The sequence below is a fragment of the Sebastes umbrosus genome, chromosome 5 (genome assembly GCF_015220745.1).
Source record: "Sebastes umbrosus isolate fSebUmb1 chromosome 5, fSebUmb1.pri, whole genome shotgun sequence".
Taxonomy (NCBI): Eukaryota; Metazoa; Chordata; class Actinopteri; order Perciformes; family Sebastidae; genus Sebastes; species Sebastes umbrosus.
This window is the reverse complement of record NC_051273.1, coordinates 16,629,256-16,644,121: the sequence shown is the minus strand read 5'-3', so window position 1 is coordinate 16,644,121 and position 14,866 is coordinate 16,629,256. Positions and strand designations below refer to the sequence as shown.

The window sequence follows — 14,866 nt, the reverse complement described above, 5'->3', positions numbered from 1 at the left end:
TCATATTCATTTTCTTAGATAGCTTTTTTTGCCATTTGTTGGGCAGCATATACTACACAAAGTTCTTATTTTTATAGAAATATATAAACTACACAGGAACAAAAGACAAAGCAGTGAATAAATGTGACACAGAATCTGAACAAGCTGGCAGTTGTATCACCGCCGCAGAAGTAAAACATTCTAATATCTGTTTTGACAACATGGTGTCAGCAGTTCAAATTAACTTTTTCATTAACAGCTACATGCTTTCAGAGAACAGTATCAAGAACAATAGATTGTGGGAAGGTACACAGTGAAACAGAAGCTTCTTGCAGCGATGTGTTTCATTTGGTAGCTACCATTCCAGATCAAAGAGTCTATAGTGCGTCGTTGTGTGAGCCTTGCCTGATGATAGCAGGAGATGAAGATGCTTTCATGTCTGCAGTGCAGGGCTCTTAGTCACATAATGCAACAAAAAAGGCACAAAATAATGACAGGCAATATGTAACCGGAGTCTCTTACTATGTGCTCCTTACAGCATATGATTGTGTACCTCGCTGTGCGCCTCACAGTGTCGTACATGAATATGTTTAACTTGATTATATGCCTCTTTATCCAGTGTTGCCATGCATACATCTATTTTGCTTATTTATGTACCTATATGTCATTTTGCATAGGTATGTGTGACGTTTCACCTGCGTTCTCCGGTGTGTGTGTGTGTGTGTGTATGTGCACAGAAGGGGGAAAGGAAAGGTGAAATTACATAGTGGGGCCAGCAGGCAGGACACCCGCTAGAAGAACACTCATTTTCTCATGTCACACATTGAGCAACCCGCTGCTCCTCAGGAAACAAATAATGGCTTAGTCATAACACCTTCGCCAACTCACCAAAGAGCTACTCACTAGAAATAGCAGTGATTTTACCACTGAAAAACATGCCCACCTCCCCTATACAATTTATGTCAGATTGTACAAAAGCACTGCCAAAAGAGTGGAGGTGGCTCCAAATTAGCCCTCACTCCCATGTGGTTAGTGAAAATGGACGTGGCACTATAGGATGAAGCCCTGCAGTGCTACAGTATAGTGGAACCTAAACCTATTCAATATGTAATGACAGCTTCAGATGTGCAAGTGCCTACAGTATAATATCATTAACAAACCCTAGATTTTTAGATTTATATAAATCCCATTTGGGGGACATTCTTTATTACACGACCTCTGCCGTTATTAAATTTACATAATTTTTATTAAGAAGCCCCCTTTCATTGCTGCCGAGCATTTCCTTATGTCGTTACAACTGTTGTAGAATTCGCACAACTTGCACTCAGTGTAAGCAGCTGACGAATCAAAGCCAAATGAATATCTAACCTCATTAAAAGACCATTATGAAGAGCAATGCATCATTTGGGTTCTTGGTTTTAATTGACAATTAAAATATATAAGTTAATGTATCCATTAAGCTAATTGATCAGCACAAGGCTGATTTTTCTGTTAGCTACAACCCCATTAGAGGCTATTTATCATGCATTTTTAATAGCTTCTCTATATTGCCTCAGATGCAGTACTTTCTTCAAGTTATTTTTCAGTAATTATAGAATACCAGTAGAAAGTCTCTTTCTACTGTAAAAAAGATCTCCCAGTGGATTTCATTACATTATTCGGAAATGTCCCCGACACTTATATTTGAATTCCGCTGCATTTCTATAACCTATAACCTACATTTTTATGAATGTATTGTTCAGCGGCAGTGAAGCAACTTTGATAGATGACATGGTATTGAAAATTACTTTTACAGTAAGACTTGATCTTGAAGAACATTTAAATGCGTCTAGAAACAGCTTTAGCAATATCACGCTTTGCTGCGTCTTTACTTTATGGTAATACATTGTGTCTGGTGTTGTGTGATCACGCAGCCTGAGCTGGCCTCAGCCTTGCATTCCAATAAGACACCATGCTACGTTAACCCCTTTGTGCCCACAACTGAAATTTGATATTTCCTTGTTGGAAGTGTTCTCTTGGATTACCTACGTACAATGTAGACATTTTCTGTCAAACCGTTATTAACTATATCTAGTCTTTGGGCACATGATGGGACAACTGTCTTAGTAATAGACTCCATTATATTTTAGGAAAAAACAGTAGTCCCATGTGCCCAAATACTTAATATACTATGATAAGAATATGGCTGTATCTCAGAAACTACAAGGAGCACAATCAAGTATTTGGTATCAATGAACTCATAAGAAGTTGAATATCAAAGATATGAACACATATGCAGTGTAAAAAAAAAATGTAATCCTGGCTTTGACTATTAACCTTTAAAAATGGAAAACCATAATAGCTAGAGCACTCATTCTTTTGTTCTATTTTTGTAGTGGAAAGCCAAGGCTTCTGTCTTTCGAGTCATCATGTTGTACCCTCGGATATCGCTGTTTAAGTCGATGTAAAATAAAAGACATAATAGCTAGAGCAGTCATGCTTTTTGCTGCAGAAAGCCAAGGCTTCTATCAGTTGTGTCATCACATTGTCCGCTAGTGAGGACGTCATTAAGTCATGCTACGTGCAGAATGTAACAAAATTATCAAATGCCTTGTTCTGCTCTTTAAAATGAGAAAACATCATGAAATAACTTATTGAGTGTTAAGAAATATTTTGTTCACGTTTCTACATTTATAAATACTTTGGATCAATATTTTTTGTGTGTTTATTTGGTAACATTTTATGAAAAAACATCAGATTTTTGTATTTTTTTTATTTATGACACAATTTCAATACTTTTGTCAATTATTATAGTTTATTGACTTATATAACCTTTTAGCTCAGGTTGTACATATTTTAGGGATATGCAAAATTTGCAGATATACTCCAAGAAAAGACATCACAATAAGCAAAAAATACCAATGTAGGCACTGGCGGATCATTTCTATTGCAGAGTTAAAAGGGTTAATAAAGTGTGATTTTTCATATGATCTAAAAATGTCAAAGTTGTTCTGTTAGATACTTGTCCAAACTATGTCTGTACCAAATTGCAAGACTTTTGACCAATCAGAACAAATGTTGTGTTAATTTTTCCTTATCATACTAAATATAGTCTTTGGGCACAAATGGGTTAAATGATGCCGAGGCATTTTAAACTGTGCTTAACCGCGGTGTGTTGAGCCGGAACAGAGCAGGGCACTGTGGTGTTGTGATCCAAAGGCAGGCAGCAGGCAGGGCTGATCCTGCTGGGGAGCATTGAGGTGGACAGGGCAGGTGTTGAGACAGGCCGAAGCCAACCACACTGCCTGCTGCCTCTGCGTGCATACTGTAGGTTACAGACGGAGAACTGCTAACAGTAGAACCCAAACCCCCCAGGAAGAGCGCCGGGCTTTGAAGCAAATTTTCCTTGTGTCCAATCGGTGGAAATACATCTTCCGTGTCCATCATGTGATGCCATTGGGCCAAAAATACTTTTTCCCATAGACTTACGCCCAGTCCGCGGCTGAACTGAAGGCTGGGAGGCGGGGTTAAAAGAAACGCTACTGGGCCTGTTCTATGGGCCCAATGGATACAGAAATACCGGATGATCTGGGTGCTTTATCACTCGGCAGTCGAGCCATTTTGGCTTCATGCGTCACTGAGCAACTCTTATAGTAATGAACGGGAGCTTGCCAACAACGCTGTATCCAGTTCTCTTTATACATCCATGGTAGTACCCTCATCTACTCAATTGCTTGCGCATACACATGATAAAGGATGGAAATAGACCGTGTTCTTCATCTTTTCAGTTTTGCCATTCACTAAACGGTTTAGGAACTACAAAAGCCCCCTCCACACAGGAACAATGATGCATTCACTGGTTAGCCGCCAGCCGCTCCACTCCTCACTGTCCTGCTGCGAGGGCATTCTTTACGGCTTGTGTTTGTTTGTGTGCGCCTCTGTGATTGAGTGATTACATGTTTACTCGCATGCGTGCGCACATGTGTGTACATCTGTGTGGTGCGTTGGCGTTGGCGGCTCCCACCCCATCCACGCAGCCAGCCAGGCAGTCTGCCGGTGGCTCCCTGCTGTTAGCTGCTCCGTAGCCGGCTGGAAATGGTTGGTGGAATCCCCTCCTGGAGCTTTCCTGATGCTGCAGGCAGATGTTTCCCCTCATCTCATCCCTCACCTGGGGACTGTTGCCAGCCAGCGAGCCTCGCTCCCACCCTCTTCTCCTCCATCCTGGAGGCCCTCAGCCTTTGCCAAAGAGGGAGTGAAGAAGAGAGTGGGGGCGGGCAGATATGCCAATACCAGCCTAAGCTCCCCATGCATACAACATACACACCCATTGAAACTTACACATAATTTACATACCGCAGCTGCTGAATACAACATTCATCAGGCTAGAAATCAAAGTAAATACACTATTTTGTATGTTGCAAGACTGTAATCCATTGCTGACTCACAGGTGTGCATGCCCACACACACATATAGACACTCAGCCTACACGGCGACAGCGTCCATTGCTGCCAGTTTGGCCCCATTTGGCTGCCTGGACTACTCCACGAGCGCTAAGTGTCTCGGTACCATTAAGCACCAGCCAGCCCATCTCGACTGGCCCGCATGAGTGCTCTTCGCCGGCACACTTCATTGTCAGCTAACCCTCTGGTAGCTGCGCTTGTCGAACCTCACATTTCTTGTTGAAGATGAGGAAGAAGGGTGAGGAAGGTGACGGGAAAGTGGGAGGCGAGGGTGGAAGAGGAGCGCTATGAGCAGCAGACTCTCAGCTGTTGCACCCATCTCGAATTTTCATGTCAGTGTAAATTGAATCCGTGCACCTATGAACAGTTACAGTTTGAAATGTTTGCTGAAAATATTTAATTCATCTGCGCACTACTGGGTAATTTAGAATAGCGTTTATGGCCCATCTCGGTTTATTGGCAAGATAAAGCTACATGCAGCTTTCACTTTCGACTGATTCAATTAATTCATTTTGCCACTTTCTCTTCATTATTCGCCGCCTCTTTTGTGTTTAATAAAGAAGAGCAGCCACAAAGAGTGATTTTGCGAGTTATATTTAAACTGCCAAACTTAACACCTGATGTCAGCCGAGAGTCAGAGAGGAGGAGGAGAGGGAGGAGAGGAGGGTTAGTTAAAAATAGCAGTAGTCTCTCCAGGATGGCAGGTTTTTAATTAACAATAGAGAGCGTCTGATAATCCACAGTTAATCCAGAGGAGAAGAGGGAGGAGAGGAGAGAAGAAGAGAAAATCATCAGCTGTTTGATGTTAGGACTACAAGTCCCTCCTGGCCTTTCCACTGCTCGCTGCTGAGCTCTTCTGCGCTCTGATATCCATAGCCCAAATGTATTTATTTTGTGCAACAGCCATGCTCCATATTTTGTGATTCACTTTGTCTCTGACTAACCGCTGTCTGTTCCCATTAGCGTGAATATGTGCACGCCGCTCTTCTTAAACTGACTGGGTATTCTCTTTGTGCTTGTGTGTGGCGTTAGTGGATCGGGGCTGTTTGTTGAAAAGTAGCCGACTGAAGGCCCTGATGGCTAGAGGCGTCCGCTTAAAGTCCTACGCCTGTTGAAAGGCTTGATCTGTCGGGGAAACACTGGGAGATGTCAGGCCTGCTTCACACTCAAAGGGAGTCTGCTATCTAAGACACTTTGAGCTTAGAGGGAAATGGGGGTGGTAGGTTTTTTTTCTCTCTTTTTGTACAGCTGCAAAGACAGTAACAAATATGTTGTTTGTACGTACTGTGATACTTTATTTGCCGGGGCTGGGTTGAGTTTCACTCATAATTCAGGGAGAATTTGAGTCTAATTTATGACACATTTAGGCATTCAGTCATTGACACTTCTATCTTGAGCAACTTAAAATAAATGCATTAGTAGAGTAAATACAGTGCTGCAGGGATGACGCATTGGATTTTGGATTATTGAAGAAAATAAGCTCTGTGGTAAACACAAGTTTATGATACTTACGCGTTTTGTTCAGCAAGATAATCTTCATGAATGAACACCACTTTTATGATTTTTGAAGTGTGAATGCAATCACCACCAAGTAAAAAGCTAACGCTATAAAGAAACTGCACCACAGTTGCACGACTGCGAGTATAAACAATGAGGCTGTAAAGGAGGACGAGTCGACGTGATGATGTTTAGCAGTCTCATTTAGACACTTGTTAGCAACCGCCTTTTTTTAAGACACATAAAAGTGGGATATTTACTGACGTATTTTCCACGTAGAACAAAACATTAACATCTCTTAAGCTTGTGTTAACAACAGACCTTATTTCAGGCATCTAACTTAAACCCATTGACTTCCAGACAAGGGAATCTGAAGTGCTGAAATGCCAACTCATTTCCGGGTTTTAGGACTCATTCCTGCACCACTCAATTCCCTCAAGATCCGAGATCACCAATATAACAAGCAACCAATTATGAGGAGTGCAAGGATCAGAGTCTGGACATATTCCCTTTTCAACAAGATTAGTATTAACACATGAAATATCAGTTAGAGATGTTTCTTTTTCTTTCCCTGGATTATCTCTTTATATTTTTAAGTATTAACTGAATGGGGTAGTGAAAAGGGTCTTTTAAAGGTTACAGTACACGGAGCTGGAAAGAGGATGTCTCATCCATCACATGTTGTAGAGTACACATCTGCAGGGCTGTGGCTTCACATGACACATGGTTGACAAAAGTCACACCAATACTCTCGGCGCTCCGGGCACGAGTCACTCTGATCTTGTCAGCAGTGATGAAGAGATGTTGTAAAGGATTTTCGAGGAAAAGATGTATGATATCCAAGAGAGTGACTGTGGATGGGAGCGAGGGCTGAGTATCATTTTCAGTTTTAGGAGGGACAAAGGTCAACGAATCACACTGCCATATTACTGATGGCAGTATTAAGACGGCAACCTCCGGGTCTGAAAAGTGAAGCCAATGCAGAAGTGACTTCTTTCTAATAGCCAGCAGGGGGCGACTCCTCTGGTTGCAAAAAGAAGTCTGATTATATATAAGTCTATGAGAAAATGACCCTACTTCTCACTTGAATTATCACCTCAGTAAACATTGTAAACATGAGTTTATGGTCTCAATCGCTAGTTTCAAGTCTTCTTCAATACAGCATGATGTTCATTTAGTAAGTTATGGTCCCATTTAGGGTCAAATAGACCATAAAGCAGGGTATGCTTTAGGGCGCGGCTACCTTGTGATTCACAGGTGTTGTCCGGTCTGGGAGTTGTCCGTGTTTTCATCTTATACTGTAACTTTAACCCTTTCACAGTGTGTTTCCAGTTCATGAAAGTTTATTATAGCATTTGGTCGCTTGTATTTAACTCCACGCTGTCATATCACTTCTGGTTGCAAGAGAGAGTAGAATTATTAGTCAGTATGAAATATGGTACCACATTACAAATTTAAACCTACAAAGTGTTTATCCCTCTCCTCTAATAATGAGGGGTGTCTCCCTGTCTCCCCTTAAATCTTTAATGTGAGATGAGTATAAATTAAGATGTGCTCTTGCTGTCAGTTATCAAATTGAAGAAATAAAATCACTGAATGGAGAAAACATTTTAAAAGCTTTTCTTTCCTTCTTTCTGTCATTTCAGGACAGAGTCTGGGCTACGGCTTTGTGAACTACATCGATCCAAAGGACGCAGAGAAAGCCATCAACACGTTAAACGGACTCAGACTTCAGACCAAAACGATCAAGGTAACTGACACCATGTACACGTAAACAAGTCTAATTATAACACACCATAGTTGTCTCCATTACAAATACACAACAACAACAAATATGTCGAAAGCATCACTGCAAAATGGACTGCTAGATAATAATTGATACAATCATTTGATTTTATAAAGTTGTGGAGGTCGTGCTGAACTTAAATTTAAATCACACGGCTGCTTTCTTCTTTCTCAAAGCCCTTTTAGATAGTGGTGCTGTTAGTAAATGAGCTGGAAGGCAAGATGGGGATTAACATGCATGAGCCTCACAAATAAAAAAAGGACCATCTAAATCAAAGAGACACATTAAAAAGCTTGTGACTACGGCTGATATGCTAATTGCTTTCTAAATGTCAAAATGTAAAGGTGAAATTATATATGAGTAAAGCCTCTGAGTGAACGCGTCAATCATCGCATGTTTTCCAAAATAATTGAGGGCTCTGTTATTGCCTTTTAATGGCATGACTAATGTGCGGGCTTGTCGGTAAGACAGATAAATCAATGCCAACACCGTGCTGTCCCTCCTCCAAACATGTTTTGAAGACTAAAAATTAAACCTAGTTAAGAGCAGTTGTTTTTGCCTGTTTAAAATCAACATATCAGTCTTCCTGCTGATCCTGTTTTCTCCTCTCTCACATCCTCTACTGTCGTCCCTTCTGTGCCTGCCGATATGCTGTTGCTTTTAAACCGGGCAGTAATCTGTTGCTCTGTGGTAATCCCTGGATTCTCGCTTTCTGTCATCTGATCTAATCTAATCTGATCTAATCTCATAGGATGGGATTATCTTGTAGTTGTGAATAGGGAATCCCTGTGAGAATCCCTCTATTCCCCAGACAATACGCTGCCTGGCCCGGCCTCGGTTCAGCGCAGCGTCCCGGCTCTCTAATTTATGCCTCAGAAGAAAAAGAGAGATATGTAATTTGTGTGTGTGTAATGTGTGTTTTCTGCTTGTGTTGTATACAAGTGCGTACATTTTGGGTTGTTTGAGGTGGGATTTGTGTTGGTTTGATGTGTCTTTGATGGGTGAATCTGTGTATTATCCATATGTATGATTTGGTTATTGTAATCTGCAGTTTCAGCACTGAGCAACGATTACAAGTCTCTGTATGACCCTAAAGGCCGGAGCACTTGCTATCCCTAACCCTAACCCTATGTGCAGCCTCTTCTCATTCCCAAGGTGTTAAATATCGAGGCTTTGTCACGGCCGTCAGCATGTGATAGAGATAGAGAGATACACTGGGCTTTCCATTAACTACAATGTAAACCCCTCCGCATCAACAGTAAACGCCCAGAGACAATGCACCGGGAGTGTGGTCACATAGTTTAAAGAGCAGAAGACACACTCGGCAGGCGGGTAGGGGGATAGATGGGTCCAACAAACACAAGACACACTTTCATCCAGGCAACATCTGCTGTTCGTGTCCTGTGCGTTAAGTTTCACTTTCACGTTACAATCAGTGGTTAGTTCTTGTCCCGTGTTCATAACGTCCTAAACTTAACTAACCCTAACCCTAAAGTGACACCAATGGGTGTGGCAAAACGGCGGTATGTGACGAGTTGGGATAAGAATGCGTTTTTATGTGAGAGCACACACATTATTACAGGAGCACTGCTCTTAATAATATGAACAATGATATACAAGCAAGCAAGTCAGCCAACATGGAGACTTAAAGGTATAGTGTGTAAGAATTGGTGATACCTAGAGGTGTGGTTGCAGATTGCAACCAACTGAGTACCCCTCCGCTCACTCCTCCCTTTCCAAGTCTGCGGTAAAGTGAGCCGCCAAGTGCAAATCCGTGGTAACGCCGTTCGCCTCCCTCAGAGGCCATCCTCACCATAACAACAGCAACGGAAGTCAGACGGCAGCTGGCGGTACCACGGTTTTGCACTCTGCGGCTCACGTTACCACAGTTTCATAAGCATGTCGGAGAACTACGGTGGCCTTCAGGTAACGTAGACGTGAAAGGCTCTCTCTAGAGTCAGTGTTTGGTTGTCCGTTCTGGGCTACTGTAGAAACATGGCGGAGCAACATGGCGGACTCCGTGAAGAGGACCCGCTCCCTATGTGGATATGAAGGGGCTCATTCTAAGCTAACGAAAACACGATTCTTAGTTTCAGGTGATTAAACATTAAAAAAAAACATAGTTATGAATATTATATTCTGCTAATAGATCCCCCGAAATGTTACACACTGTTCCTTTAAGTGAAAGTAGGCTTTTTCAATATAACCACAAGAAGGACATTTACGTAGCGTGGATTCATGAGGTCGTTATTATTGACTGCAGCAGTCTGAGCCCACAGATTTTCACTCACGACACAAGAGGTTGCCTCAAGTTGTTCCTGAGATAAAGGCGGTCTTCGTAACGACAGAAGACAACTCTGCATCTCCGTCTGGCGCTATCGCTCTTTCACACTTCATTTCCTCCCTCCCACTACCCTCTCTCCTTGCTTTCTCTCTCCACAACAGACTGAAATACCCTAAAGGTAACAAGGTAAATTAAAAGGCAGAACGGTAATTCTAAAATTAAGTTTGGCGCTCTTTCATGTCACACCCTTCCCACACTCTGCCACGACACTTGTGAGGAAAACGCTTGGCCCAGAGATTCACATGCTCTCGGGCGATGTGCGTCTCTGTAGCATCTTTGAGTCGGTTCCGCCGCTGCGGTTTTTCCTCCACCATGACACCTCAGATTTTGTCAGCAATGGCTGCGATGCTGCTTTCCCACCGAGGTGTGAGGGGAAGCAGCATGCCAAAGGTGAGAAGAGCTCACAGTGACATGCATGCACATAATCTCACACACTTCTTCCAACTTTTCTGCACACACACACACACACACACACACTCGGGTTTCACACACCACACTTGTACACAATACCGCTCACAGCTTGAGGAGGTGTTGATGGATTAGACATCTGGAGTTGGCTGACAAGGAGAGAAAATGAGGGAGAGCTGCACAGAGAAGAAAAGAGGAAGCGAAAAGCGGCAGAATCTGGAAGAGAGAGAAAGGTTTAGTGAGGCGGCGTGCAGGAAGGAAGCAGAAGGAAAAGATCCAGGCAGCAAAGAAGGAGAGAGAGGAAGAGGAAGACAGAGGAGATGAGCAGAGAGGCCAAAGAGAGAAGACGTGTGAAAGAAAAGTGAGACATGGGGAAAGCCAGCTGTTCCCAATCCCATTCTCCCACCGTTACGAGTGCGGCAGGATTTCCATGCTGTTGCTCAGGGATATGACAGCATACCCACTATATTTGCCTGACTTTAACCTTATTTGATGGCTTATGTCTCCACATGTCAGAGGTAATGAAAGTAGTGCAAGGGAAAGCTGCTCCCGTCAGCAGCGGTAGTAATGGGATTTACGCAACTTTTGCTGGAGCAAAATTGGGACCGCACACGAGGATGTTGGGGACAACGTTTGACAAGTGAAAGTTCCCTGGTAGAGAGCTACACATCATAATATAACCAGCTAACCAGTTCTCGCCATTGGCACCATTAGAGATGACTTTCATACACCATTTACTCTAGGTAGAAGAATATGCGTGTGAGTGTATGTTCAACACAGTCTCATAGGAAGGCATACAGTATAAATAACACAACATTACACGGACATTCTGCATGTCATAAGGACACCTTTTCATGTGTCATTTGTACGCCAAGCAAAAAAACTACAGTAACGTCCGAAGTTAGGTTTAGGCAACTAAACCACTTAGTTAGACTTACGAAAAACGTCAATGTTGGGCTTAAAATATGTACGTAAAGTTTGTAAAATATGTACGGAAACAACGCAACATAACGGAAAACACATCACAAACGTCACTAAACAAAACGTCATAAATGTCACTAACGTAGCTTGCAAAACAAAACGGTCTCAAACACCAGTCTCCTGGTTAAAAAGTTGTGTGTTTGTTGGACCCATCCACCTCCCCACCCATCCACCTGCCATAAGCAGTCTTTCTTACTTTGTATTCTACATCACTAGCTCTGAGCGTAGCATGTTTATGCAGATGCGTTTACATTAGAGTACAGACTACATGGTGTACACATGACATGTCAGAAGCAAGAACGGCGTTCGTATGAAATGCTTTGCACATTATCGTGGCATTCATACGCCTTTTCGTGCGAACGGGGCTGCTGTGTTTATGTATGTATGACTATGGACGTGTGCATGGGGAAAAGTGTGATGAAATGAGGAGGAGGAGCAGCGTGTGACAGCGAGTGAAATTGTGTGGGTGGGTGGTAACACGAGGAAGTCTTTTTACTCCCTCTGTGAGATCGTTGTCCAGGAGAGCGTTGCAAGGGAAAGACTGTAATGGATTTTATGTGCATGTGTGTGTGTTTTTGTGAGTATGTGCGTATGGTTGCATGTGCTTTAACAGCCCATTGTATGTAAGAAAAGTGAGAAGTGTTCTTTTACAAATGCAGAACAGCTGCTCTGTAGTAGAGTGTATGTTAAAGGTTTTACTCATACTGTATACCTGTTTAATAACTAACCTATGAAATTCACTCTGCAGGATTTGCAGGACTAAATGGCACTTAAAGGCTTTTGGTTACGTACTATAAGGCTCATTGTTAATGTGTTAATTAAATAGCCGACTGAAAAAAAGACATCTGCAAACACAATATATTAACTTTTACCTTTTGTATTCATTCACACTTAACTCAGTATACTGAGATCAATAGGGGGGAATGAAGAGCCTAATACTATTAATCCTGCTCCCCTGGCTACCCGAGCTGTCCTTTCAAAGTAAAACACCCGTGGTTTCTACTCAAGGGAACAAAGTTTCCCCTGCCTCCCCCAGCAAACGACTCGAGTGTTATCTCTCCAGTGTTCTAAGCAGCTAAATCTTTTCCTGACAACGATAATCCCCCACGGCAAAGTGTGCTAAGAAAACAGTCACATTTTCCTCCCTGTGGATCCAATGACCCGCACCCCTGCCCATCCAAAACACACACATACAAAATCCTTGTACCTCTTACACTCGCTTTAATCTTGTTTAGATTTAAACCCCCCCTGGATGTTAATGAGTAATAAAGTGCTGGAGCCTTAATTTATTTATACAAGCCCTAAGACTCTGCGTCTCTCCCCACAGGTGTCATATGCACGACCCAGCTCAGCCTCCATCCGTGACGCCAACCTGTATGTGAGCGGCCTGCCCAAGACTATGACTCAGAAGGAGCTGGAGCAGCTCTTCTCCCAGTACGGACGCATCATCACCTCCCGCATCCTCGTCGACCAGGTCACAGGTATCCTTGGGGCATCGCCTCCTCTCTCTTAACACTTTCACACAGACACACGTGATCAACCAGACACTGAGAGCGCACACACTTATGTGTCCATCGATACACTGGGCATCCCTGAGCATACTAATACTAATTATTTTACACATTTTGTTAACATATGGGTTTGTTGAATGTTTGTTTTTTGCGTGTGGTCACGTGTTTGGTATTTGGTGTACTGTATGGACATAGCCATAATATTAGGCCCAGTTTGTGCCTCTTAAAGGGGACATACTGTATCATGCTCATTTTCAGGTTCATACTTGTATTTTTGGGTTCCTACTGGAACATGTTTACATGCTTTAATGTGCAAAAAGCACATTATTTTTCACATAATGTCTGTCTGAGTATACCTGTATTCACCCTCTGTCTGAAACGCTCCATTTTAGCGCCTGTCCCTTTAAGACCCCCCCTCCCGAAAAAGCCAGTCTGCTCTGATTGGCTTGCGAGAAAAATATGGTGCACGTCTGCAAAGGTAGTTCTCAAGCTGTGGGTTATATATTCTTATAAGCCTGCATGTGACATAGGAAGGGGAGCCAAATCTGAATGGCTTGTTGAATCACGTTTTCTGATCTAGACAGCCCTCAAAAAACAGTTTGTGGGTTGATAGGCACTCTAGATAGCCAAATGTATGTGCACAAGCACTGAAAAAGTTTTTTTTTTTTTTCATGATATGTCCCCTTTAAGTCATCCCTACTGGTCAATTTGTAACTGCTTTCCAGTAGGATAAATAAAACCACTTGCCGCAGTTTTGAAAGTGTTTCCAGAATGCTTACATATACTTGTATGCTTATCTAAATCAATAAATATCCCGTGTGCTGCACAATACAGATGACATATTTTCTTCAGCCAAACAAAGATGCAGCTGGAAGTGACATATTTCTCTGCACTTGTTTCTGCTGAAACTGTAAACTAGTAAACTCAAGTGTAACAATTTCTTGTAGCACCATGTGTCAGTTGCATTCACACTAAATGTGTTTATTCTACGGAGTACTGGACCATATATTACTTCTTTCACCTTTGCATAAAAGTAGTGTAAGTATATGAGCATGAAAAGTAGGAATGCACCCGATTCTACTGTTATTAGCTCATTAAATGCGCATCACCAGTCATTATAAGCCTCATAGTGGGTCAGTAGGGGCCTGCTACAACTACTACATTGTAAAAATTTAAGCGAAACTATAAAGCAACATCTTTAGGTTTAGGCAACAAAACCCCTTCGGGAAGTTTAGGGGAAATGATTGTGTTTTGGCTTAAAATAACTATGTTTGAAAAGTGAAAGCGAAACTTGTTGGTTGTGAACACAAAGGCTACTACATGTTGTTGGTTTCACACGGGATGCGAACCCCAGTGAAAGTACTGTGTACTGTTTGTCCCATCCATCGTCCCCGACTTCCACCACATAGGGAGTTTCACGGTGTCTATACTACAGCGTCAGACTTCCGCTTTTGCTGTTGTCGTAATAAATACGGTTGATAGAGGTCGCTGTCGTCTTCTTTTATTCCTTCTTTCGACGATCTTGCATGTGAAACGATGACAAATCCTACTAGTGGGTGTAGTAGGCCCCTTCTGGCCCACAACTATGAGGCTTATAGCCACTGATAACGCCCATTTAATGACCTGATAACAGTCTAACCGGCTGCCAACATTTGCTTTGTGTGTGTTAAGACACAATACAGTGAAGGACGGCAGAAGTACTTGAACAAAGGATATCCAACATCTATGTATAGGGAAAGAATCATGGTAGACCAGTCAACCAAAATAAAATTGATATATACCACTATTGCAAAAATATTCATACTAATATTGTAATATTTCAACAACGTCGCCCAGACTCATTGTCCACCAAGCATTGCCCAGTGAGTGAGTGACCTCAATAGGCGGTTTTTATGACCACGGCCCCAGCTGAGGGCGCCGT

At 42.4% G+C, this 14,866-nt stretch overlaps 1 protein-coding gene across 10 annotated transcripts in view; it reads left to right on the top strand.

The window, feature by feature from the left end:
- elavl4 (ELAV like neuron-specific RNA binding protein 4) overlaps positions 1–14,866 on the top strand; it is a 97,628-nt gene that overhangs the window by 52,328 nt on the left and 30,434 nt on the right. For all 10 annotated transcript variants that reach the window (XM_037769119.1, XM_037769117.1, XM_037769118.1 and 7 more), the window contains 2 exons: positions 7,562–7,665; positions 12,762–12,915. In XM_037769119.1, coding sequence (XP_037625047.1) covers positions 7,562–7,665; positions 12,762–12,915 — 258 coding nt within the window. The remainder of the gene's footprint in view (positions 1–7,561; positions 7,666–12,761; positions 12,916–14,866) is intronic.